Source organism: Canis lupus, chromosome 11 (assembly GCF_003254725.2).
Source record: "Canis lupus dingo isolate Sandy chromosome 11, ASM325472v2, whole genome shotgun sequence".
Classification (NCBI taxonomy): Eukaryota; Metazoa; Chordata; class Mammalia; order Carnivora; family Canidae; genus Canis; species Canis lupus.
Window position 1 is genome coordinate 26,315,993 of NC_064253.1, and position 25,374 is coordinate 26,341,366.

The 25,374-nt window shown below is 32.2% G+C and overlaps 1 protein-coding gene across 2 annotated transcripts in view; it reads right to left on the reverse strand.

Moving 5' to 3' along the window:
* The window catches only part of KIAA2026 (KIAA2026 ortholog), a 116,466-nt gene that overhangs the window by 20,102 nt on the left and 70,990 nt on the right, over positions 1-25,374 (reverse strand). The window contains exons 4-6 of one of the 2 annotated variants that reach the window (XM_025432074.3): positions 24,835-24,914; positions 15,970-16,059; positions 650-765 (exon numbers count right to left, since the gene is read on the reverse strand). In XM_025432074.3, coding sequence (XP_025287859.1) covers positions 650-765; positions 15,970-16,059; positions 24,835-24,914 — 286 coding nt within the window. The remainder of the gene's footprint in view (positions 1-649; positions 766-15,969; positions 16,060-24,834; positions 24,915-25,374) is intronic. The other variant, XM_035696652.2, reaches the window with a different exon arrangement.

Consider the following 25,374-nt stretch of genomic DNA (forward strand, 5'->3'; position numbering starts at 1 on the left):
ATAGATGTAGTGAAATGATAGGACACTTGCACCCCAATGTTCATAGCAGCAATGTCCAAAACAGCCAACCTGTGGAAGGAGCCATGATGTCCTTTGACAGAGGAATGGATAGGGAAGATACATATATGTATATATACGCGCATATATTATACACACACACAATGGAATATTACTCAGCCATTAGAAAGGACGAATACCCACCATTTGCTTTGACGTGGATGGAATTGGAGGATATTATGCTGAGTGAAATAAGTGGAGAAGGACAATCATCACATGGTTTCACTTATATGTGGAATATAAGAAATATTAAAAGGGATTATAAGGGAAAGGAGAGAAACTCAGTGGGAAAAATTAAAGAGGAAGAGAAACCATGAGAAACTCTTAACCTTGGGAAACAATCAAAGGGTAGCAGAAGGGGAGGAAGGTGGGGGGACAGGATGACTGGGTGCTGGGCAGAGGAGGGCACTTGATTGGATGAGCACTGGGTATTCCACTATATATTGACCAACTGAATTTAAATTAAAAAAATGAAAAAAATCTGTTGAATTATTTATCAATGGAAAGTTACAAAATGATTCCAGGATATCTTCCCATAATCATAAATTAAGAGCCCTAAAACAGGTAAAACGAATTATAAAGCTCAAATTACCTGTTTCTTTGAAAAGCTTTCATCAACTTTGGTTCCCATGGCAGCAATTCATTTAAAAGGCGTATCAATGTACCATGCAATTCTTTTACAGCTTGCCTCCGATGATACCATTTGCCCTAAAAACACAATGTTAAAGTAAATCCTTTAGATTTAATCCAAAGTGAATGTTAAGCCTTATTTTCTGAGTAAAACACAAAATGAAATGCCAATACTCAAATGAGTATATCTTCTGCAGAAGGTTGTAAAGGGGAAAAATAACCTGCAATAAATCTTATTTGTAATATTTTAAAGATTCTCAATTCTACAGGAGCAATCTAAAACCTATTTAATCAAACAAGGAGACAAGTTTTAAAACAATTTTTAATTGGATCAATTATAAATATTTTAATAAATCATTTACCAAGTACATGTAAAAATAGATGTATATAAATTCACTAAACATGTAACTGATATGGCTCACTTCTGTAAAGTTTTTATAATTATCCAAAAGCAGTCTTAAACTTCCTTAGAAGATTTTACAATTATTGCATTCAAAAATGTTTCCAGCCCAGACAAGAAGTGGTCATAATTTTTAATATTATAATGCTATAGCTACAGTAGGAGTTAATAATTACTGACACCCCCTTCTCCATTTGCTAAGTATTAGCCTAAGTATTTCATTTATATATCTATATCTAGTGGGGAAAGGAAAGGAGTGAAGAGGAAGAAGAAAGTGAGGAGGAGAGGAGGAAGGAAGGGGCGGAGCACACATGTACTCAAGCAGTTATGAAAACCTTTCTAATGTATGTGCATTTTAGACTCACTTAAATGATGCAACTAAGGCTCAGAGAGATTAAATGACTTGTTCAAGGTCCTATGACATCAGATCTATCTGATGCTGAAGTCCAAGTTCTTAGAACTACATCACCACCTCTTAAAAGCTGTATCACATAATTCAATCTGACATATGTTATAAAAATCTCTAAAAAAAACACACTTCACCAGTAAGCAAAAGTTATTCAAATACAATAGAAACACTAAGTCTATAGAAGTTGTATCTTAAGGTAGCCCCACTTCCCCCTTCCCCACGTTAGTATATACCTATGAACATCACCACCACCACCAACCACCACCACCACCATCATCATCATCACCATCTTTATTTACCATTATATAACCATATTGTATTTTTTTTGAGATATAATTCACATACCATTCAGTCCACTCATTTTTTTCTTTTGTAACAAAAAATACACAACTATATATTACGGGTCATATTTAACATGCAAAAATTAGACTTCATCTCATCAACTTTTCAGTTAATTTGCACATATGTAGAACATTAAGGCAGGTAAATAAACAACTACATTTCTACTTCTGAGGTTTTTAAATTGTTTATTAGAAGAGCAGGAAGATGTGGAATTACATGTGTATGTGCATATAATGAATATGGAACCTAGGTTCAATGACTAATTCTTGTGTCTTCTTAATGGCATGACAAATGATAGTATTGTGAAAAAAATTTCAAGGAAAGTAAATATTTCATATAATAACTTAGACAGACCTTCTTGCTTGTCAAATACTTTCTCAAAGGGTCTAACAGTAAGTTATACCTTAAAAGTTTCTTTTTCTTTTTTTTTTTTTTTTTAATTTTTATTTATTTATTTATGATAGTCACAGAGAGAGAAAGAGAGAGGCAGAGACACAGGCAGAGGGAGAAGCAGGCTCCATGCACCGGGAGCCTGATGTGGGATTCGATCCCGGGTCTCCAGGATCGCGCCCTGGGCCAAAGGCAGGCGCCAAACCGCTGCGCCACCCAGGGATCCCAAAAGTTTCTTTTTCTAAAAAAAAAAAATGTTTCTTTTTCTCCAGGAAAAAAAAAGGGTAGGAGACAGTATAAAGCACTTATTCTAACCCATGCAAACAAAACCAATAAACAAAAAAACGATACTTTCCTCTAGGGAGAACTAAGTGATGACAATGAAAAGGCAGATGATAGTTACACTAAAATCCTTTGCAGAATGATGTAGTATTGTTTCGGTTAAAAAAAAAAAAGGCACATCAACATAATAATGTCTTTACTTTTCAACTATTATTTGGCTCAAAATGAAATGGTGAGAGTAAATGTTTACTAAGCTAAAGAAAGCAGAAAAAGGTATGAGTAATGAATTATATACCACCTTTGTGATATAATTATTTGGAAAAGTGTTAAAAGACTAGAGAGTGACAGGCATATCGAATTCTTTGTATCTGAGAGTTTTATGGGGAAGCAGATGCAACATTAACCTGGGCAGTATGCTGCTGTTTGGATTAGTGTCGTGGTGATGGTGTGGGAAATGCAGAAGGACTAGTGGTACTGTCAGACCTTGGGACTAGGTAGATTGAGGCACAGGAAGAGGAGTCTGCGTGGCTGAAAGTCATTATTTCAAGACATCTGTCAGTTGTGTTTATGTCTCTCTAAATTACAGCATTAATTTTTGTACAAAAGAGTTCTAAAAAGATTAGAAGATTTTGTCTTTTGATTTTGTCGTTTTTTTTTGTTGTCTTTTGATTTTATTCTGATTACTAAATTTTAATTAATCCAATGCCCAGAAAATATATTACTAAACTAGCCAAATATATAGAGAAGGGATCATAAATATTAATCAGAGTAGATTTCTATCTTTCATATAATTCTGTCTTATCTGCTGACCTATTTGAAAATGTCTATGGCCCTCTAATTTTATATAATGCTTTTTGGCCTTCCCTTTCCTTTTATTGTATATTCTCAACTTGGGGTTGTGATAGTATGTTATTTCATTATTTTAAAATGCATGTAATAATTTTGTGTTTGGAAAACAAAAAGTCTATTATTCTTATAAGAGAAATTATAGAAAGTAAAGATTGATAAAACTAGAAGATACATATAAAGAATACAGTGACCTCAGTGAAGGATATCACCATATCCAGCCATGGGGTATGTGTGATATACTATATATCACACATACCCCATGGCTATGTGTGTCCACAGTTTTTATGTTTATCAAAACAGGTTATACATTTAAAAAAGTTTGGAATCACTGCTCTGGGACTGGTATTTTAAAGTGTTTTAACCAATTGACAGTAACAAAGAAACTCACACTGCCTGCTTCATTATTTGTCTTCTTTGGTCAATACAACCAAAATGGAATTAAAACATGTCCCTTTCTACCTAGAGATAGTCTTAGAGTGTTACAATATACAAGGAGACTAATATAAACAGAAAAAAAAGTTGTGAATTTTTAAAAGAAGTTAGTCAGACACGGCAACGATTTGCCTTAACTTGGGTTTAATGTAAAATCAAACAAATATCTCCTGAATTTAAAGCAAGTCAATAACTAAAAGCTAGCAATAGCTTTTCTGACTGATTAACTTTACTTACACAGAAAGGAAAAACTGAGAACAACTAATTGTGTTTCTTGTACGGTGAAATTATTAAAGCTAAAGAGAATGAGGTGAACATAATTTTCTAGAAGGAAATTGGCTCAGTGAATCACAGAGAAGAATTTTTAGATAGAAGTACACCTTCAGTTAGAATTCTAGGTCTTCTGAATGTTAAAATCCACTACATAATGCTGTCCCCCACTTGGTCTACACATATACAATTCCTAAAGAATAAAAGATCATATTGCATAAGTACTTATCTTTACATGTATGTGCCTCTGTAATGCAAAATTTAAAATCTATATAATTTATTTTCATTTAATTACAGTAGTACTTAAAATTACAGTTTCTAAAGTTTAAAAGTGAATTAAAAAACAAGGAATACAAGTTTCTCATTCTTCAAATATATAAGAAAGCATATGGATGTAATAAAAATCAGAAAGCTCTTATAATCTTTATCTGTAGTGATCAATATAAGAATCAAAGACAAGTATGAGGATTAGATTAGTAAAAGGTCATTTGTGGAACAGTGTTATAATCATTTCTCTAATAAAAAATATATCTAATAAGCTTTATGTATATAAACGTAGCCTTAACATTTTTTTTACAGTTATGTGAAAATAGGGATAAATGAACTGTTTTCATTTGATATTATTTTCATTTACTATTTCATTCGATATTAGAATTCTCACAATATTCAGGGATAAAAATTATCTTCTAAGGTAATTCTGATGTATTATGTGAACTTAATTAATAACGTAAACTTTATTGAGGATCACTTTAAAAAAGAGGAGAGTAGTATTTCTTTTATGCATTTACTGTAAAGTTTAACATAAAGTATGAATATATACCATGGAACCAAAGACATACAATATGGTCTAAATCTGAAGCTTACCTTTCAATACTTTCTCATCCAATGTCCACAGCAGCTGCAGATTGCCAGCTCCCTTTCCATGAGATGCCCCAAATGTCAAACAATGGAGGTTTTATAACCTCATAGGGATTATTACAAAAAGAAGCTGGTCTATGGTCACAAGATAAATCTTTTATTATATTATGCAGTTTTATAAGTTTTTGAATATGATACATTAGTAACCTAAGGAACCATACGGGAAAAGAAACTTTAAAAAAACTTACAAAACTACACAATATTATAAAACAAAAAGCTGAGTCAATGTGTGTGAAATGAGTGGGGAGGGAAACTTACCTTTCAACTAAAGAAGGACTCCATTCTGCTGCAGTAATCGGGGGTGGGCATGACAGAACCAGCATAAATGCTGGCTGGGGTGCTGCAAGGACAGGGAGTTGGCAATCTACTGATGCTGGAGACATTGGACACCTAAAAGGAAGAAAAAAAAGGAAAACAAATAAATTCCAGGTTTCTTATATGTCTCATCATCATGGACATATTTTATACATTTTCATAAATTTAGATGCTTTGAATGTTAAACTTAGGTGACAGTAACTTGTTTACCCAAACTATCCTGTTACTTATGTAGATTTTCTTATAACATTATATGTAAACAAAATAGCTATCAATAGCTATATGAAGAAAACTAAAATCATATATAAATATACAAAGTAAACAAAGAATGCTTTTATAAATTGAAAGGGTAAGCACCATTACTGTGGAGATAGTAAAAAAAACATTTTTATTAAGGAACAGTACAAAAACAAGATGTACATAACAAAAGTATCAATGCCATTTTTTCTATATACACTTTTACTTATAAATGTTAGATCACAGAAACTGGATCATATAACAAAATATTTTTTTTTTCCAGGTTTGGCTCTTGTCGCATAAATCCCATTGTGGAAAAGGGATTAAATAACAATAGATCTTACTTTTCAAATAAAATGCAAATAACTCTGAGAAAAGCCACACAGACCTATGCACAAAGATGTCTCATTTAAAATCACTAGCAGTATCTGAAGATAGCTTGTAAATAATTTAAAAACATATGTATAAAAACAGCACAAATAAAATTAACTATATTAGTAAACCAATTATTTGACATTTTCCTTAGTCTAAACAATATTAAATGAAAAGGTAGTATTTACTTTTTAAAATTGTTTACCTAAAGAAAACTATCACCATACTCAGTTTTAGGTGTAAAACATCACATTCATTTTGTTGATATACAGTCCTTTGAAAAAGTGCTAGTTTGACGGAACAGTGAAATGTACGCATATTAACATGGGAAAAGTCAAAAGGTATTTTAACACTGCCAGAAGTTTTAATATGAACTATCACATGCTAGTATTTTCTCTCATCCATTTTCATTTAAGACTAATTTAACAGAAAAGGAAAGCATTTGTACTTTATTTTAAAGGCATCCTATATATTTTTTTTTTCTTAAGATTTTATTTATTTATTCATGAGAGACACACAGAGAGAGGCAGACACACAGGCAGAGGGAGAAGCTGGCTCCATGCAGGGAGCCCGATGCAGGACTTGATCCCGGGACTCCAGGACTGTCCTGAGCCGAAGGCAGGCGCTAAACCACTGAGCCACTCAGGGATCCCCCTATAGGCATCCCATATTGAACATTTCCATATTATTTCTAAATTAGCATTTAGCTAGAAAGCATGAAAACAAACAACTATATTAGTGATTAGAATTTACTGCAAATTTCAAGGTCCTTTAGCTCTGTAGAGAGGAAAAACTGGATGACATCATATTCCTAGTAAGGTAGTTACTACTACTGGGGAAGAAAATCTAACAATATATACATATTGATGGTATATAACCACTTTCATTTACAAAGAAGAAAGAATCCTGGACTAGATTAGAATCCTGGACTAGAATTTGACCCATTTCACTACATTAGGGGTAGCAAATTAAGTTGGTAACATTTGATCAAATCTATACTTGATATATCAGAAAGGTAGGTTCTCAAGCAAGTCACTACACAATCTAAATCACTAAGTAATGCTATATTTGGTGTCATCGGAGCATAAAAATTCCACATAAGTGACATGAAGACTGGGAATATCTTAAGAGCAAGGACAGTAGCTTACCTAATTTCACTTTCTCAGACTATATCACAAAGCCTAGCACAGAGTGGGCCCACAAAAAGTATTGAAACTACACGAGTAAATTTCTTAGTTAACTGAGGTTTTCTCCTTACATGCAAAGGTTTTTTTAAATTGAGAGAAATATGTCTGCCAGATTTTCTGAACAAACGATGAATATAATTTAATTCTTGATCATTATGAACAAATTATGTTACATTTTAATACACTGACTCTCAGGCCCTGTTCAAGTTTCTCTCTGATCTATATATTTTAAAAAATATTTTATTTAATTATTTGAGAGATCAACCTCAAGCAGGGGTGGGGGTGGGGAGAAGCCCTGGGAAAGGGAAAAGCAGACTCCCCTGCTGAGAAGGGAGCCCGACTTGGAGTTGGATCCCATGACCCTGGGATCATGAGCTGAGCTAAAGGCAGACACTTAACCAACTGAATCATTCAGGCACCCCTACAATCTATATTTCTATATTAAATGGTTATTGACAATTTATACATTCAGACTCCCAAAAGATGCTTTTATAGTTTCTTTTTTCAATTGCCTGTCAGTGTTTCATGTGTCCATAAAACTGTTCCTGTCCTAATAAAAGCACCTGCTACTACTTGTTAGAATCACATTTTCAATTAAAAAATAGTTCCAGGTAGGCCTTTTCCTATAGTATTTTTAAATTTTAATTCCAGTGTAGTTAAATACAGTGTTATATTGGTTTCAAGTGTACAATATAGTGACTCAACAGCTCCATATATTACTCAGGTGCTCATCAAGATAAGTGTACTAATCTCCATCACCCATTTTACCCATCCCCCCGCCCATCTCCCCTCTGGTGACCATCTCTTTAATCTCTATAGTTAGGAAGAGTCTGTTTTTTGGTTTGTCTCTTTTATGGACTCTGTGCCCCCTATGAGCCTCCTTTTTGTCACTCTGCAGATTCTGGGTTGACTTTTCAACCCAGGAGAGACAGGCAGAGGGAGAGGGAGAAGCAGACTCTGCTGAGCAAGGAGCCAGATGTGGGGCTCTGATGTGAGTGGAGGCAGATGCTTAACCAACTTAGCCACTCAGGAGCTCCTGATTTTTCTTTAATATATAATGTATCATTTTTTTCTTCTTTTACAGTCTGATGAAAATGGTAGTAGACAAGTTTTATTAGTGTCCAATCCTCTCAGTTTTTAAATAATATTCTTCCCCAATTCATTAAATGCATTAAACTATTCTACTTTTATTTTTTTTTCAGATTTTTTTATTTATTGAAAGAGTGAGTGAGTACAAGAGAGTGAGAGGGAGAGGGAGAAGCAGACTCCCTGCTGAGCAGAAAGCCTGATACAGGGCTCAATCCCATGACCCCAAGATCATGATCTGAGCCAAAGATAGATGCTCAACCGACTGAGCCACCCAGGTACCCCTAAACTATTCTACTTTTAAATTTTGGGGTCTTTCCCAAGATTTCAATATCTTCTCTAATATAAAAAAACCAGAATGATGTGGAATTTTTTTTTTTTTGCCTTAAGTACCCGAAGGATTTCAATTCAATTTTCCAGAACTCTTTTCAGTGTAAGTAACTATTAAGTGGATAATGCAAATTTAGTTGGTTCTTTGAAAATTATTTGACATGTAAGTGTTATATTTGTGTATGATATGTAATTCAGAAGGGTTTAAGGCAAATTATAAAAGCTACAGGTACAGAGGGATCTGTCAACTTCAACCCTTCCTTGAAGCTCACTCCATGCTGGGAATATACAGCATCAATTTGCCTGATGTAAAAATACCAGATAGCCCTTTTCCCTTTTAATTGCAACTTTCTTTGGAAGAAAAGGGATTTTCAAATACTTTTTTTTTTTTTTTTAAGATTTTATTTATTTATTTGGGGGCGGGACAGAACAAGCAAGTGGGGCAGGGAGGAGGAGAGGGAGAAGCAGACTCCCAGCTGAGCAGGCAGTCAGATGCAGGGCTCAATCCCAGGACCCCAGGATCATGACCTAAGCTGAAGACAGATGCTTAACTGACTGAGCCACTCAGGCTGCCCCTCAAATAATTCTTTTTATCAAAGTTTCCTTAATGGGATTCAAACTATGCCAAATTGTAGTAAGTAGAAACAATGAGCACTACTGATGAGGGTTAAAATCCATTTCTTAGCAGAGTAGTTATAAAACGTTAAAAAATACCCAAAGAACAAAATTTACCATAGATAAATGCAGACAATACATTCTTAGATAATTCAGTGACTAACTGAAGATTTGTCTTACCAGTCATATACTGCTGGTTCACATTTCCTGTCATCTAGCTTTCTTTTCTATTATTTTGAGTATGTCAGTTACCATTTGATTCTTTATAAAATGCATGTTACTTTCCTCCACCCTACTCCCAAACATGTAGTTAAGGGAAATGAGCAAGTATCTGGAGTTGTTTGGTGACTTCTGAATTAACATTGCTTGAAAAGATTAAGTCTTTTATAAAAGGACAGAAGCTGGCCCAATTTACCTTGATTAAAATTAAAAATTTATCCCTAGGGTTGGGGATAAAATCTTAAGCTCTGTAAGAGAATTCTTTGAGGATAAGGACTTTGTTTTAATTTCTGAATCCCTACCAAGTTCCTGGTACTACCATAACAAACAGAAGACACTAAGCAAGTACTTGTCTTATGAATAAGACTTGAATCTGTAATTAAAATAGGTAAAGAAATATTTTTATCTGTGATGCAGGCCTTCCAAAAACGGTGTTTTAATTTTTAAAAGCTTTAAATATAGCTCTTTAACGACAAAGTGATCCCTGTTCCCCAACAGCTGAGATTATTTTGTTTTCTTAACCAGCAGTTTACCAGAAATCTAGAATAAGAAAATGATATATATATAATGATGTAATTGTAAAAAACTTAAATAAAACTCATTTTAAGGTCAATTTAGAGATTATTGCAACCATATCTACAAGAAAATCCATTAAATAAAGTTAATTAGTGCATATTCAGGACTCAATGTATCCAGTGTTTCTTACACTCTAGTAAAATAGATTTTGTACTCAACAGCAGCGAGCTATAAAGTAATTTTGATTTGATGCCTCACTGTGAACACATGAATAATGGATATGGAATAGAGAGAGGAGGGAAAAACCCCATAATCCTTCATTATAATAAAATTTCTGTTATGGTATTAGAAAGTAAGATTAATGTATAAATAGTCCCTGTGTCTTACATTATACTACATGCAATTATGTTTTGGAGATCCATATAAACTCATGTTAAGTTTTAAACATAATTTGACTATATTTTTCTATTTATCTGTTTCTATTCCTTACTACATCTTCATTTTTAAAAGAATTTATCACATCATCTTTCTAAAAATAAAATACATATGCAATTATGTTATTTGTAACTTCTTCATTTCCTATACAAAGGAAGATAAAGAGTGAACATATTTGAGAGAGGCCGTAAGTCATAATAAATTGAAAATAGTTGGCTATAAAGTCAAGAATCTTTTTAAACTGATGGAATTACAAAGGGTAAAGGTTAAAACTAACATTCACAAGTTTCACCAAATGTAAGTCTGAATTAGAAGTATATGATCTAATAAAGTACTCTCAATTATGGGATCAGATGTCTGATTCCACTTACTTCTAACTTTCAAAATATCAACTTGTTTTCTCCCCACAGTAAATTTGCAGTGGCAGGCAAAGTGAGAGAATAGGGCCCTTAGCAAATACATGTTTATGCTAGGGCTTTGCAATTTCCACACAACTGACATTTGAGGCCAGGTAATTTTTTTGCAGGGGATTATCATTTGCATTATAGGGTCATTATAATGTAGGATATTTTTAGCAGCATTGCAGGCCTCTATCCATTAAATGCCAGTATTATCTCTTCAACAACCAAAAATGTCTTTGGACATTGTCAGAAGTCTCCTTGGGGGTGGAGGGGTGGGGTGGGGGAATCATTCCTGATTCATAACAGTGGCTTACACAGAACTCTGTGACCAAAAAATGGGGTGTCACAATCTGATCCAAGCTTCTGAATTCTCTATTTGGTCTTGCTAATGTACAGCCTTTGGTTAGGCAAGGGAAATATTATTATTGTATGATGAATTTAAATTATCTTAAAAACATAATAAAGATTAATTTTATCCATTACTTGAAATTCCTTTTCCATTCTTAAGTCTTTTTATATGTTGTAATCATTAGGCACATATTATTTTGTGTATTTAAAAAATTTAACATGTCACAAATACTTCCATATAGTAACAAGTATTTTATTTTTCTAGCTATATGATATACCATTGTGCTAATATTGTTTGGCTAATCATCTCACCACTGTTGGTCATATAAGCTTTTTCCAAATTTCCACTATTAGAGGTAGTCTGCTGAACACCACTGTGTAAAATGCTTTCTTTGGGGAGAAGGGGCAATGAAATGGGAAAAATGAAAGTGAAATTCCTTTTTTTTTTTTTTTTTGAAAGTGAAATTCCAAACAGGATTACAAGATCAAAGAGCTAGGCAGTTTTATAGCTTTTCTTACATATTGATTACGATATTTATCCTAAGTGTTGAGTTATTTAATTGCTAAAAGATGTATTAGAAGAGAAAAAGGTCTTACATTTTAAATTTTAGTTTCTCTCTATTAATAAGACTATTATTCATCATTATATAATCCAGACAAGGTTTCTTTTCTATTAAATAACATCTTTTTTTTTTTTTTGGACAAATTGTTCACACTTTTCCTTATACCCAATTTCTATGTGGATCTTTCCTTATTAAAGAAAAATAGGGGATCCCTGGGTGGCGCAGTGGTTTGGCGCCTGCCTTTGGCCCAGGGCGTGATCCTGGAGACCCGGGATCGAATCCCACGTCGGGCTCCCGGTGCATGGAGCCTGCTTCTTCCTCTGCCTATGTCTCTGCCTCTCTCTCTCACTGTGTGCCTATCATAAATAAATAAAATAAAATAATTTAAAAAAAAAAAAAAAAAAAAAAAAAAAAAAAAAAGAAAAATAGGTTGAAACCTCTTTGAAAATCTAAATCATGATATAAAACATAAGGAAATTAGGCAGATATGAGGGGGGGAAAAGGGTCACACAAAAAACTCAGAAATACAACCACTTCTGTTGTAAGCTTGGCAGAGTTTTCCAATTTTGATGATTTAGAAAGCAACAATGTCTAATAAATTTCAAACACAATAGGATCAGGCAAACTTATCAATATTTTAGCTCTATCTTTCTGGAAAACTAATATATTTCCTCAATTTAAAAAGATATTTTCCAAATAATTGGGCAAAACGCAAATTTTCTCTCTTAACTAAAACCACAAAAATAAAATGTTATTTCTCCTTTAACTTACTAAAGAATCCTATGATCTAAATAATAATGAGAAAGATAAAATTTAAAAACTACATACTTCTAATTTATCTCAACCAGATGTCTCACTTTAAACAAATCTCAGGTAGATAATTAAGTCTAACTCAGCAGGATCTAAAGGATGTTGAGACTTTTTAGAATAAGTTGCTAAATGAAGTAATGGTACCACCAAGTGTGCTAGAACAAACTCAAGAAAACTATTTTTCTCTCCTTATATTATTATTATTTTTTCTCTCCTTATATTATTAACTATAAGTGGAATCAGTTGTCTGGCAAAAATAAACAATCTAGATTTTATAAGACTATAAATCTTCCAATACAATGAGTAGCTCAATGGCAAAAACTCTAAGAGGTTAGGAAAGCTTTTATAATGGAATGTTGACAACGGGTAAAGAAATGGGATAATTCTTCCTTGTTGCTTTGGTGGAAAGGCCCTGCAGAGAAAAAATCCTCTAAAGAAGTGAAGTATTTGTATGGATCCATGTTAAATCCTCTATCACACAAATGTTTCCATCTTTAGCAATGGCATTCATGGCAACCAAATGTCCATATGGAATACAACCTTTTTGTTATTAGAGTCATTATTATAGATATAAAGGTTGATGATGAGTAAAAGAATTGTTTTGACTCTAAATACTATTTTGACAGTGACATGTTCTTATGAAGATCAAAATTAATACTCTATTTGGCAATAGTGAAGAAAGCTGAGAGGCAATGAATCAGTCAAAATGGCTATCACTATCGCTAAGGTCAGGCATTTAATTATTAAGAAAGTCTCTTGGGTCCTTACTCTAAGTCCAATTCTTATAAATATTGTTACTTGTTTTGTAATTTATAGTGTATCAGCTAGGCAAATACATGGACAAACACAAGAAACAACAGGCGGACAATGAGGAAAGAGAACAAAAGCAAAAATACAAACATGTACCTTAAAAATATAAAGGTCTTTTGGTAAATGTTTAATTAGAGTTACTGATATCAATACATTTTTAGGGTATCAGTACAATTATGGATATTCATAATGATCCTTGAGTCATCAAAAAAGGGTTAAAATTTTGTTCAATATAGTAAAGGGAGGCATGGAAGTTTCTCATTAAATGATTAAAATAAGAAATTTTTTAAAAAAGAAAGAAATTTAGTCCTAAAGTTCAGGTTTCAGTTATCTAGAAAATTCAGTTAAGTAAAACACTTTATTCCCAAATGATAGAATGGCAGACAAATAACCTAGTATTTAATATTACTATAAATATTCAATAAAGTTAATTCCTACACCATCTATGACAATCAGTATTAGATTCTGGAGAAAAACAAGGAATGATACTAAAATGTAAACATTTACTGTCTATTGCTACCTTTATGCTTTGGGGCCATTATAAGTTCTCCATGAAAACAACCTTTTAGGCAGTTCAAAGGGAAATTGCTTATATGTTAGTAATCTCAAGAAGATTATCCCTACTAAGTACAGTCCTAAGAATTTCTATTTCTTGAAGAACAGAAAACATATTTTAAAACTAATATGTGGGGCACCTGGGTGGCTCAGTCGGTTGAATGTCCAACTCTTGGTTTCAGTTTAGGTCATGATCAGCATCCTGCACTCAGCCCAGAGTCTGCTTGTCCCTCTCCCTCTGCTCTTCCCCTTACTAGACCTCTCTCTCTCAAATAATAAATTTAAAAAGAAAAAACTAATATGCAAATACTAGGAGTCATGGACAAGTTAAAAATTTAGAGTCACAAAATTTAATTAATTAAACCCAATACGTAACCTGAAATTTTCTTATAAACATGCCTTCAAAGACTACAGTGTTAAGTATTTGTAATCTGTGTTTTCTTTTACCCTTCTAATCATTTCTGTAAAGGAAGGCAGTATGTGTATACCTCCTATCACTAATGTAAGTGATGTGGAAGGCTTTACAGAAAAATTCTAGGATGCTTGCAGAAGTCTTTTTCTCTTACAATGCATGCTATAATTACATAAATCTATTATGCATAAAACTATTCATTAAAAACAAATAAAACACTAATTTATAATATGGGAACAAGTTCAGATGCATATGTTATGTTTACCTGCAGCATAAAAAACAATTAGCAAACATATTTAACAATTCTATTTAGACTCATGAAGAATAGACAACTCACTAAAAATAAACAGCTTCTGCAAAAATTATAAATAATAGCCTGATTAAAAGACTATTCTTTCCTATTAAAGAAGAGAATCAGTCCTTTATGAGGATATAATATCAAATATACTAAAAAAACTTTGTTGAGAAAATATTCTAAATGTAAAATGTTGTTTGAGAAATATATTACAGAGGTAAATTTTAAAACAACCCCTGGTGTTCCATATCAAGTAACTGCCCACATACCAAAGTATGTGTACATACACCACACACACATACACACACACACGAACATAGAAGAATTTAATAAGGATTTAAACCATTTTTAATAGAAATATTTCTAAAAATATACAGTTTTCTGTATTCTTGGATTGTACATTGAACATAATGTTTTCCTGTTAAGTAATGGCTTATCACTATAAACAGTATTCTCTTAGACTATACTGATATTTTCAGAGATATCACATGAAACTTCTGAAATCCTTAAGGCTGTTTTACGCCTATATTAAATAACCTCAGAAGGTTGTACTTTTATGGCACTTAAGTCTCCTCCCTTCAGAGTGCTACCAATATGTCTTTTCTAAACAGCATATCAAATGACTACCACAAATCTGCTGATATGAAGCTTGCTGTATCACTATCTTTATTTTATACATAATTCTAGATTAATAGGTTTGAGCAAAGACCTAACTAAAACTGGCTTCAGGGCATTCCTAAGACATAAAATAAAGGGATTTTTAAAATAATGATTTATTTTCTTCAGTGCTTCAAGACTTCCCTATTTATTTACTGATGTATAACTGTGTTTCAAATTTGTAATATCACTGAATGTCAGTTAAGTATTACTGATTTAATAGCATAATTGAGTGTTTTACCAAGTGTTGAGTGAATAAATATAATGGTTTATACTCTACTCTCAGAGAACAAAAAATGAAGCTAAAATTGTGAATTTTGAATATACAGTGAAAGTTTAAAAATGACCTCTAGCTAATAAAGGTGTTTTAAGAAGACATACTGTTAAATATATATAAAAAACATCTGGGGCAGGACTAAACAATTTATATCTGTTATTTATGTCACAATTAACTAAAGTTTTTATTTTACTAAGTGATAAACTTCCATTAAAAGCATATGCTTATTAACTAAGAATATTTGCAAGGTAAGCATTACCCAAAAACTACCAGTCAGAAAACAACCAACCAGTATATTGGGAAATATCTACAACTATACCTGATATAAACCAGGCAAACAAATTAAATTACTTGCCTTGGTACCATTTTTTTCTATGAAAAATAAAAACTAGACCACACAGGAGAAATAAAAGGAACAATGTTTCTATTTTTCATTGCAAATTTTTATGTAATCCAGAGAACAAGATTTTTTTTAAAAAAGCTTTAGAAAAAAGCAGGAATAAGTTTTAATGCTGACAATAACAGATAGAACTTTTGGATCAACACCTACCGATTTTTTTCTACTGTTTTCCAGATCTTTGAGTTCATTCTCGATTTTTGTGATTAATTCCCTGAGTTCATCAAGATTAGTGCAAATAAGCTAAAATAAAACACAAAAACACAGCTTGATAACACATAATATAAAACACCCAAAATGTGGTAACAGAAGTTGTTTTAACATACACTAAATTCACAATTATTTGTATTTGTCATAGCAAAAAGCAAAGAAAGCCCCACAAGTTTATGTTTTAAAAGATATTACTTTTATAATGTATAAACTCCAGGCTTAGTAAAAATAGCTGAAATTTCAACATTGGTGGTTTCATACCACACCCCCCTGTCTCAGTTTGCTTTATAATCCAGGTACTTTCTTAACATTATTAACTCTCAGCCCAGAATGACAAAGATCTGGAAACTCACCCTAGATTTCACAGGTTACTGAATCACCTTTAAGAATCATCATCAGGCAGTCTCCTAGTTGGTGAATAATGCACACTTGGAGAACTGTCTTTATACCTTTGCTTTGGTTTGCTAACTATACACGATTAAACTAATTGTATTGCTGTTGGCATTGCTCAGAAAAAAGGATTTCCATGGTCTGTAATATATTCAAAGAAGTAAATGAAATTAAGTACACATTCTTAATATCATCTTAGTAGTCTTTAATAAAACCATCTCCATAGATAGCAAGTATTTCCTCTCACAATTTTGTGGCTCATTTTACTTCACCTTGGTAATTTTGGCAAATCACCAAAATAATTGGGTTTTAGTTATGAATAATCAAACTAGTTTGGCTTAACTACTAAAGCTTTAAACAGTGAAGTGTCAGCAACAACAAAAATATTAATAACTACATTTTAGTTCTTGTAAAATTATATGGAGTTCCCCCTAATATATTTAACTTTTTTCCTAAAATAATTTAAATTCATATTTTAAAAAATCTATTATGAAAAAGAAATGTTTCTAAAACAAAACTACAAGCACATAAAGAGGAAAAGTTTTAGATTAATGAAAGTCTTGTAATGCTTACTGCGATAACTTTTTAAAAAATTCTACATTTATAAAACTATTAATCATTATAAGATTTTATTATTCCATGTTTGTGACATTCATTAATCTTTGTGTAAGGGTACTGTTTTCCTAAAAGGCATATTTCTTGTAAGAGAAAACAAAAACAACAAAAGAAAAGAAGTTACAGCAAAATCATTCCTAGTGACTACTGTGACAAAAATGGGAAAGCAGGACTCCTTTAAACTTCCTTTATTAGATTAAACCATATGAAATCACTGATATGCCTTTGATCTACATAAATGGCAATATATGGCCTACTCAATCTAATAGGCTAAGAAAAAATATCACAGATATTATAAATTATAATTAGTATTAACAATTGTTATTAGAAATGTTTACATAATTTCAAACTCACAGACCTGACAATGCAGAGAAAATATGCATAAGTAACCCAACTTAAATAATTCCAGAATAGAAAACAGTTCACAATAATAGTGCTACTGCTATTTACTATAAATTACACATTGCCATTTGCCAAATCTAGAGGTATAGAAGAAATGCTGATAGGGGACTGGACAACTATGTAATTGCTCTAAAACTTGATAATGTCTTCAACTTCTATTTTGTTGGCCCTACATCAGGTTTTCAGTAAGTACTCAGCAGGAACTAAAACTTCCCATTGTATAATTTGCTATTTTTGATTGTCATGTCAAATTTGCCCCAGAGCTTGCAGATGGTTACATGCCTTTTCACTGAACTTGGTGCACTAATTAATATCACAGCACAGATTCCTCATTTGCATACATAGCAAAACTCAGAGTTGTTTTTACTTGCATCTTAGGTATCTCATTATACAAAGAATAAAGGTACATTTTGCACATATATAGTTTGTAGAAACTTACAGTAACAATGAAAACATACACCATTACAACTAGACACACTCTAAGACACTTAAAACCTTTCAATTCACGGGATCAACAAATAATATTTCATTTGAAAGAAGAGGTAACACAGTTCTGAAGGCAAACTCTGAATGATTTCCACAGCTTAAGAGCTAGGTAAAACAGTACGTTGAAGTGGCTTACCTAGTTAGTAAGTTGTACAAAATCAATGCTTCTCCAACTTTAATGTGCATAAGAATCACCTGGGAATCTTGTTAAAATAGAGTTTTTGATTTAGTAAGTCTGAGGTGCGGACCTGAGATTCTACATTTCTAACAAATTCCCAGGTATGGGCTGCAGATCATACTTTTAAGCAGTAAAGGTACTAAATGATTATGAATTCCAAATCTTCATGGCTCTTGAAACATTATGGTACTATGTAGCTAAAGAATATGAAGATTCCAAAAGACTAATTTCCAAATAGGGGATGAAATACTGATTTAAATGCACAATGATAAGATAAATATTCCTTAAATGACATGACTCAAATATAAATTTTGCTGAATTTGAGGGTGAAAATATTTTTAGCAATATTTACTTTGAATTTCTCTTAAAATGAGTTAATAGCTATATAACAACTTATAATCTCTTTCTATACTCTCTATAATTAGATATGATATACACCTAGTAGAGATACTCAACATATACAGCCAAGTAAGGTCTGAGAAAATTCTTGTATAAGAACATAATTCTTTTTTTAAAGATTTTATTTATTTATCCATGAGAGACAGAGAGAGAGAGGTAGAGAGAGAAGGCAGGTTCCATGCAAGGAGCCTGACGTGGGACTCAATCCTAGGTCTCCAGGATCACGCCCTGGACTGAAGGTGGTGCTAAACTGCTGAGCCAAAAATAAATAAATAAACTGCTGAGCCACCGGCGCTGCCCTAGGAGCATAATTCTGATTGTGTTACTAACACTGAAGGAAAAAAATAATCTGATTCATGTCAATATACCCTCTACTCCTTCTCTTTTACTAGTAAGGTGTATGTGTGGCCTTTAAACTTGACTCAGCTTCAAATGGGTGCTTTTATAAACAGAATCAATCCAAAACTTCACCTATATAAGGGAGAACGATGCATTTTTTTGATCAAAGCAAAACATTATATTAAAACATCCTTCTCGTTGCCTTGAATTTGGAAAAACCAATCTGAGACTCAGGGCCTCCAGGGGTGAAAAGGAAAGCTCCCCAGTAGATCAAATTACAGTTGGATCACACTGCCAACACTCAAGAGAGAAGGCTTTTCAGTCATACTGCAGAAGTTACAATAAGAATCACCCAGGAAAACCTCTTGAAAGCTATCACACTCTTCCTCAAGTTAACTTTTCACTTGAGGCAACCCATTACAAAGCCACAAAACCATCGATCTTAGAGCTGAAAGGACTAAAAATATGTAATTTTTAGACTAAAAAGGTTACCTCTCCACTTCATATATGAACTAATTAAAACTAACAGAGGCAAAGTATAAGATGACACACTGGTAGAGGAGACCACAAAACATAGGACTCATCCACCTCCTACTCTATCATGTTCTTTAAGGAGTCTTTCTAAACAAAACCAAAAAATCTAGGAACAACTGAACATGTATAATAGTTTTAGGATTTAATTTATACCTAAGCTTTCATTTCTATTATTTCATTTCTATTAGTATTCTAGTGGTAAATATCTTCAACTCAAGAAGCAGGAATGTTTATATATAGAGGGAGAGGGGAGGTCCTATGGAAGTAAAAAGAATTCCATGACACATCTCAGAAAAATTACAAGATAAATCATTTCTTACTTTAGCATTACTTCAAACTAGAAATTGTGCTCTTAGGGTTTATACTCAATAGATCTGAGAGATATTTACTTCATTTGTTCCAAAAAGGACATAGGTAGCATACAAAACTAGAGCAATAGAGCAAATCATATTAAAACACGAAGGGAAAGTAATGTAGAAGTCAACATTAATAGGTGCAAACTGGACCTCTCATTCAGTATCATGCTAATACAGCAAACCTACACTTTATTATAAAAATTATAAGCAAAATATTAAATTCATGGTATAAATTTAAATTTCATATTGTATTTAAACTAAAATTACATTAACATCTTAGAACTATGAGGACAGGAAAATTCCTTCTCATTCCTTATGATCACCGTACCAAGGAGAATGACTGCTTCAAAATCTGCAAATGCAGTATTGTGTGATATGAAAAGTAAGTCTGATTAACAAGATGTTTTATATTTATTAATGAGATACGTTTCTCTCAATGCACAATATTTAAAAATTGAAAGAATTTAAAAAGGGAAGTAAAGCCCATCCTGTTAGAAATGAAAAAGATGAAGCTGAAAACATTTACATTAAGAGGTAGCAATTCAAAATAATAATATAATCAAAAGGTCCTTAACACAGTGAAGTAGTTGAACTCCAACTTTAATTTTGGTCTCATTTTGTTACACTGAGGGCCTCAATTTGTTACTTTATTTCATATCTTTCATTTTATTTTATTTTTAAGATTTTATTTATTTATTCATGAGTGACACAGAGAGAGAAGCAGAGACATAGGCAGAGGGACAAGCAGGCTCCTGCAGGGAACCCAATGAGGGACTTGATCCTGGACCCTGGGATCATGCCCCGAGTCAAAGCTAGAGGCTCAACTGCTGAGCCACCCAGGCATCCCTATTTCATATCTTTTAGTTTTGCCATTGGTTAAATGGAGAAATACAGTTTTTTTCAGAGGTATGTCAAGGATCTGTGAGTTTATGCTTATGTTTGAAAACAATACTAATACATAAGTCTTAGCAGCTGGATTCTGGATTTCCTCTGCAAAATAGGCTTTACAGAAAATCATACGTATACTACAGTAGCGAGTATGCATTACATTCAAAGATCTTGGTTACCAATGAAAAGCAAAGTCAAGGTAACTAAGGCTCTCACATTATTTTAGAAACTGACCTCATTGAGACTTGGCACACTAAGTTTTAAAAATACTTTCTATGACTTTGAAACAATTGCATACAAAATGAAAATTCACATAATATTAGATTCCTCTTTTAAATATTAAAATAAAAGGCTTTTGGCAAAAATTAATTTTATGAAGAAAATTGATATTTAGTTTTCAGTTTAACAGTCTTATAAAACTGATTTTAAAAAGTCAATTTAACAAAGTCGTAATTGTTAAAGATATCAAAGCTTAAATCACCAACATGCTAAATACTAAAAATAAAAATATTTCCAAATTTTTTTGCAACTACTACTAAATAAAAAAAATCTAAAAATTCCCCTACATGCCAAATATATAACCACTATAACACTACAGTAGGGCTAAGCATAAGTTTTCCCTCTGATTAGACATAATGATGCAAATAATATTACTTGGTTTGTCACTTTTCAAATTCTTGTAGGCTTAATCATGACATTTCATGATTTATGAAACATGACCAACTTCAAGATTTCAAGGTCTTAAGTAGCTGAAAAAAGTGTTAAAGGTCAATAATAGATGCTTTTAAGCCAGTTCTTAGTTGATTTTCCTACTCATAACACTATTTATGTCTGAAGCACCTGCATGCTTTTTTGAAAAAAATAAGAATAAATAAAATAGTAAGCTCTATCATTTAATCCTCACAATACCCTATGAAGTAGGTACTATTATTACCTGACTATACAGATAAGGAATTGGAGGCACAAAGGGGTTAAGGATACAGAGTTAGTGGTAAAGCTGGCATTAGAACCTATATCGCCTGGTCCCATAATCCATATGCTTAACCACTATGCACATTACTGGTATCCACCTAGATCCACTAAATCAAGGATGGAATCTTGGAAGATAAACCCAGGAATTTTCATTCTTAATAAAGGCATTAGATTATTTTTATGCTATCTAAAGTTTGAGAATCACTGACATAACTCTTGGAATAAATGGCACAGATATGGTTAGTCCTTTTATAATACAAAAAAACAGATCCAATCCACCATTTGAATACCTATAGTGTATGCCTTAAATAAAGGTGGGATAATTATCTTCTTAAACTGAGATACAGATATTAGGTATACATGTAAGTAAACATGGATTCCTCCTAAGCAAATAGGCAGACAAGGTTAATTTCTAGCTTTAAAAAAAGTCAACAAAAACACTACCAAATTAAAAAGTAATTGAGGGGTTAGGGTGACTAGGTGACGGGCACTGAGGGGGGCACTTGACGGGATGAGCACTGGGTATTATGCTATATGTTGGCAAACTGAACTCCAATTAAAAAAAAAAAAAAAGTAATTGAGGCCAAAACAGGATTCACTCATTAGGACTTAACAAAAATAAACTTCACAATTTAATTCCTCAACACATTTATCTCTTAGCATGTTTTTAAAAAAATTTTTTTTCTTAGCATGTTTAAATCAATTTAAAGATGTACTAGTCCTTTGGCAAATAAGTCAGGTTTTGCAAGGGGGATCTAAGATCTACCCACCAACAGCTTCATTATTTTCAGCAATAAGATAGTTTAGAATATATACTACAAAGAAAATCTTCCAGCAATACTTTTCTATAAAGTTTTTATATTTAATGCTAGAAATGTGATCTTTAAAGAACTTGGATAAAATGAATAATTTGCAGGGGCACCTGGGTGGCTCAGTTGGTTAAGTGTCCGACTCTTGGTTTCGGCTCATGTCGTGATCTCAGGGTTGTGAGATCAAGCCCCACATCAGGCTCCTTGCTGGGCATGGAGCCTGCTTAAGACTGTCTCTCTCTCCCTTTCCCTCTGCCCCATAGCCTCCCCGACACCTTTCTCTCTCTCCTTCTCTATTAAAAAAAAAAAAAGAAAAAAAAAAGAAAAAAAAAGAACAATTTGCAGAATCTGAAATGCTTTTGGGAAGGAAATAAATTCACTTCTTTATTATATAATAATCAGTTTTTTACATGTGGGGAATTTCCAAATAATCAAAGAAACAAACTATATAAAGTTATTTTGAAAGGCAAAACTGTAGGTTTCATCCATAACAACAAAGTTTACTAGTAACTAATACTGTCTTATCTCCTGTTCTTTATTTGAAGCAAATGATGTATTTCCTAGGAGACAGCTGTCAATTTTCTTTTTTGAGTGATACCATGGTATTTGTAATATAAACTAGGCATAAGAACCAGTTCTCATGAGTCTATTCCCCATCCTAACCACACACACACACACACACACACACACACTCTCTCTCTCTCTCTCTCTCTCTCTCTCTCTCTAGGACACCTTAAGAACCAGGAAGGGGATTTTACTTATTTATTTTAAACACCTCAATTTGGCAAAACGCATACTTTCACTTTAAGTTTCTGAGAGTGGTAAGCAAATGGTCAGTAACTGACAAAGCATCACTTAGTATTGTGCCTTTCTAATTTTTTTGCTCATGACCCATGGTCAAAAATATATTTTACGTTGCATGCCAGTACAATAAACACAACATCAAAACCAAACTTTCATGAAACAATATTACCCTTGCTATATCTGACACACTCATAATTTCTTTTCTATTTTAACTGTTAGTTTAAAAAAGGAATGCTGGTCATGTAATCTACTAGATTAATTTCATGCCTCACTAATAAATACCATTTGCCATTTTAACACTGTCTATGCCACTTATAACATATGAAAGTCCATTCACTAAGACAGGAATGGAGACAAATATCAACAGCAGGCCAGATCTCTTCTGAGATTTATATCCCTGGACCAATATTTTAAGGGATTGAGAGGGATAGTGAATGGGAAAAATAGCATAGCAGAGGCTATGATGATATCAGTGACAGAATGACAATATACTATTCAAGTACTGAATGAGAGATACAAACAACAGAAAGGCCTCCCAGTAAAACAGTAAATACATATTTTTCACTAAATATTCTGTAACCAAGGTTACATTATATAAAATGATTTTGTAAAAATGTTTTTAATTCATTCTAAGATCATTAAAAATATTCTATCATAAAAAACTAAAAGAAAATGTCTATTTTCTTTCACTGCTTATTTAAAAATATTAAATTTTTACTAATCAACTTCTATAAAAACACTTCCAAAAATAAGATTTTTACTGAAAAATAGGTCTACATTTTTTAATAAATATATTAAATTCACATTACAAATTACCAATATTTTCATAGTTATTACTCCTTTATTTTTCTTTTTGAGACTGACAAAAATTAATTTTAACATCACTTTTATTTTTTGGCAATTAAGTATTAGGTTATAAAACTTTTGGAACTGGATTGGACACAGTAATACAAAGAAATTTTTTAAAAAGAATCATTTGAAGAAAATACATCTTTTATAAAACAGGAAATAAAAGTATTATTTAGAGTTAGATTCTCTATTTATCCTAGTACCAGCTACAAATGAAAAACTCTTCACATAATAATATAACAAATATACTGTTTTCTTTTTGCAGAAATATTTAAAGACCATTCAATTAAATGTTACTTAGTATTCTCTTTGAAGTTCATATATAGCTAAGAGTTGAAAGATTTGTTTTGAGCTAATACATCTAACCATTTCTACAGTGTTCAAATAAATGAAAAGTAAATTGCCTATTTACAATTACGCTTTGTTCTTGAAGAGTTTCATGTACACATTTATTTTCATATATATAAACACTTAATATATAAATATATAAATGTATAAAATTTATAATATATAATATATATTCTATTAAACTACTTCTACAAAGCAACACAGCATATTAAAAAAACCAAAGAAATTTTTGGCTATCAAGGACAAAAACAGAGGTAAAAAATATTGAAGATTAAATCTTAGCTATGCCTTGCACTTGAAGGGAAAAAAGTCAAAGATGGAAACATTTCATTGAAAGTATGTGAGTTACAGTGGAATTTAGCCAATCTCTTGAGGAGCAATATAAACACTAAAACAGAAATTTAAACTAAAAAATGCTAAGACAAAATTGAAACATTACCTGAAATTCTGGTACAGTAGGTGACTTTGTGACAGTTTTCCTCTTCTTTGTGATTGCTTTTTTAGATATGGATTTTTTTCCTTTCAAGATTAAAAGAGAAAAGCTTCATAATACTGTTTATAGCACTTCATTAACAAAAAACAAATTACATAGAACCTTGAAAGTTAAAATATAACAGATGGTTGCTAGTGAGTCAAATAAAAATGATGAATCAAGACAAGTCCTAGTAAAAGCAAACATTAAACTATAACTACCTGTAACAGACATATTAACAAACACGGTTTCTTTACATATGAATGAAACTATCAAAATCTGCGATGACTTGCACAGTATCAGAATTTACTGTAATAAGATTTGGCAAAAAAAATGTCACATTACTACTGCTTAGTTAAAATCTAATTCACAATTTAAAATGAGATTACATAAGAAAAAAAAAAAACTTACCTTTTAACAATGACTTCCACAGTTGGAAACTTGCATAAAACTATACTCTGAAGACTATGGTCTTAAGCCAACCTAATGTGAAAATCCTCTCAGCAG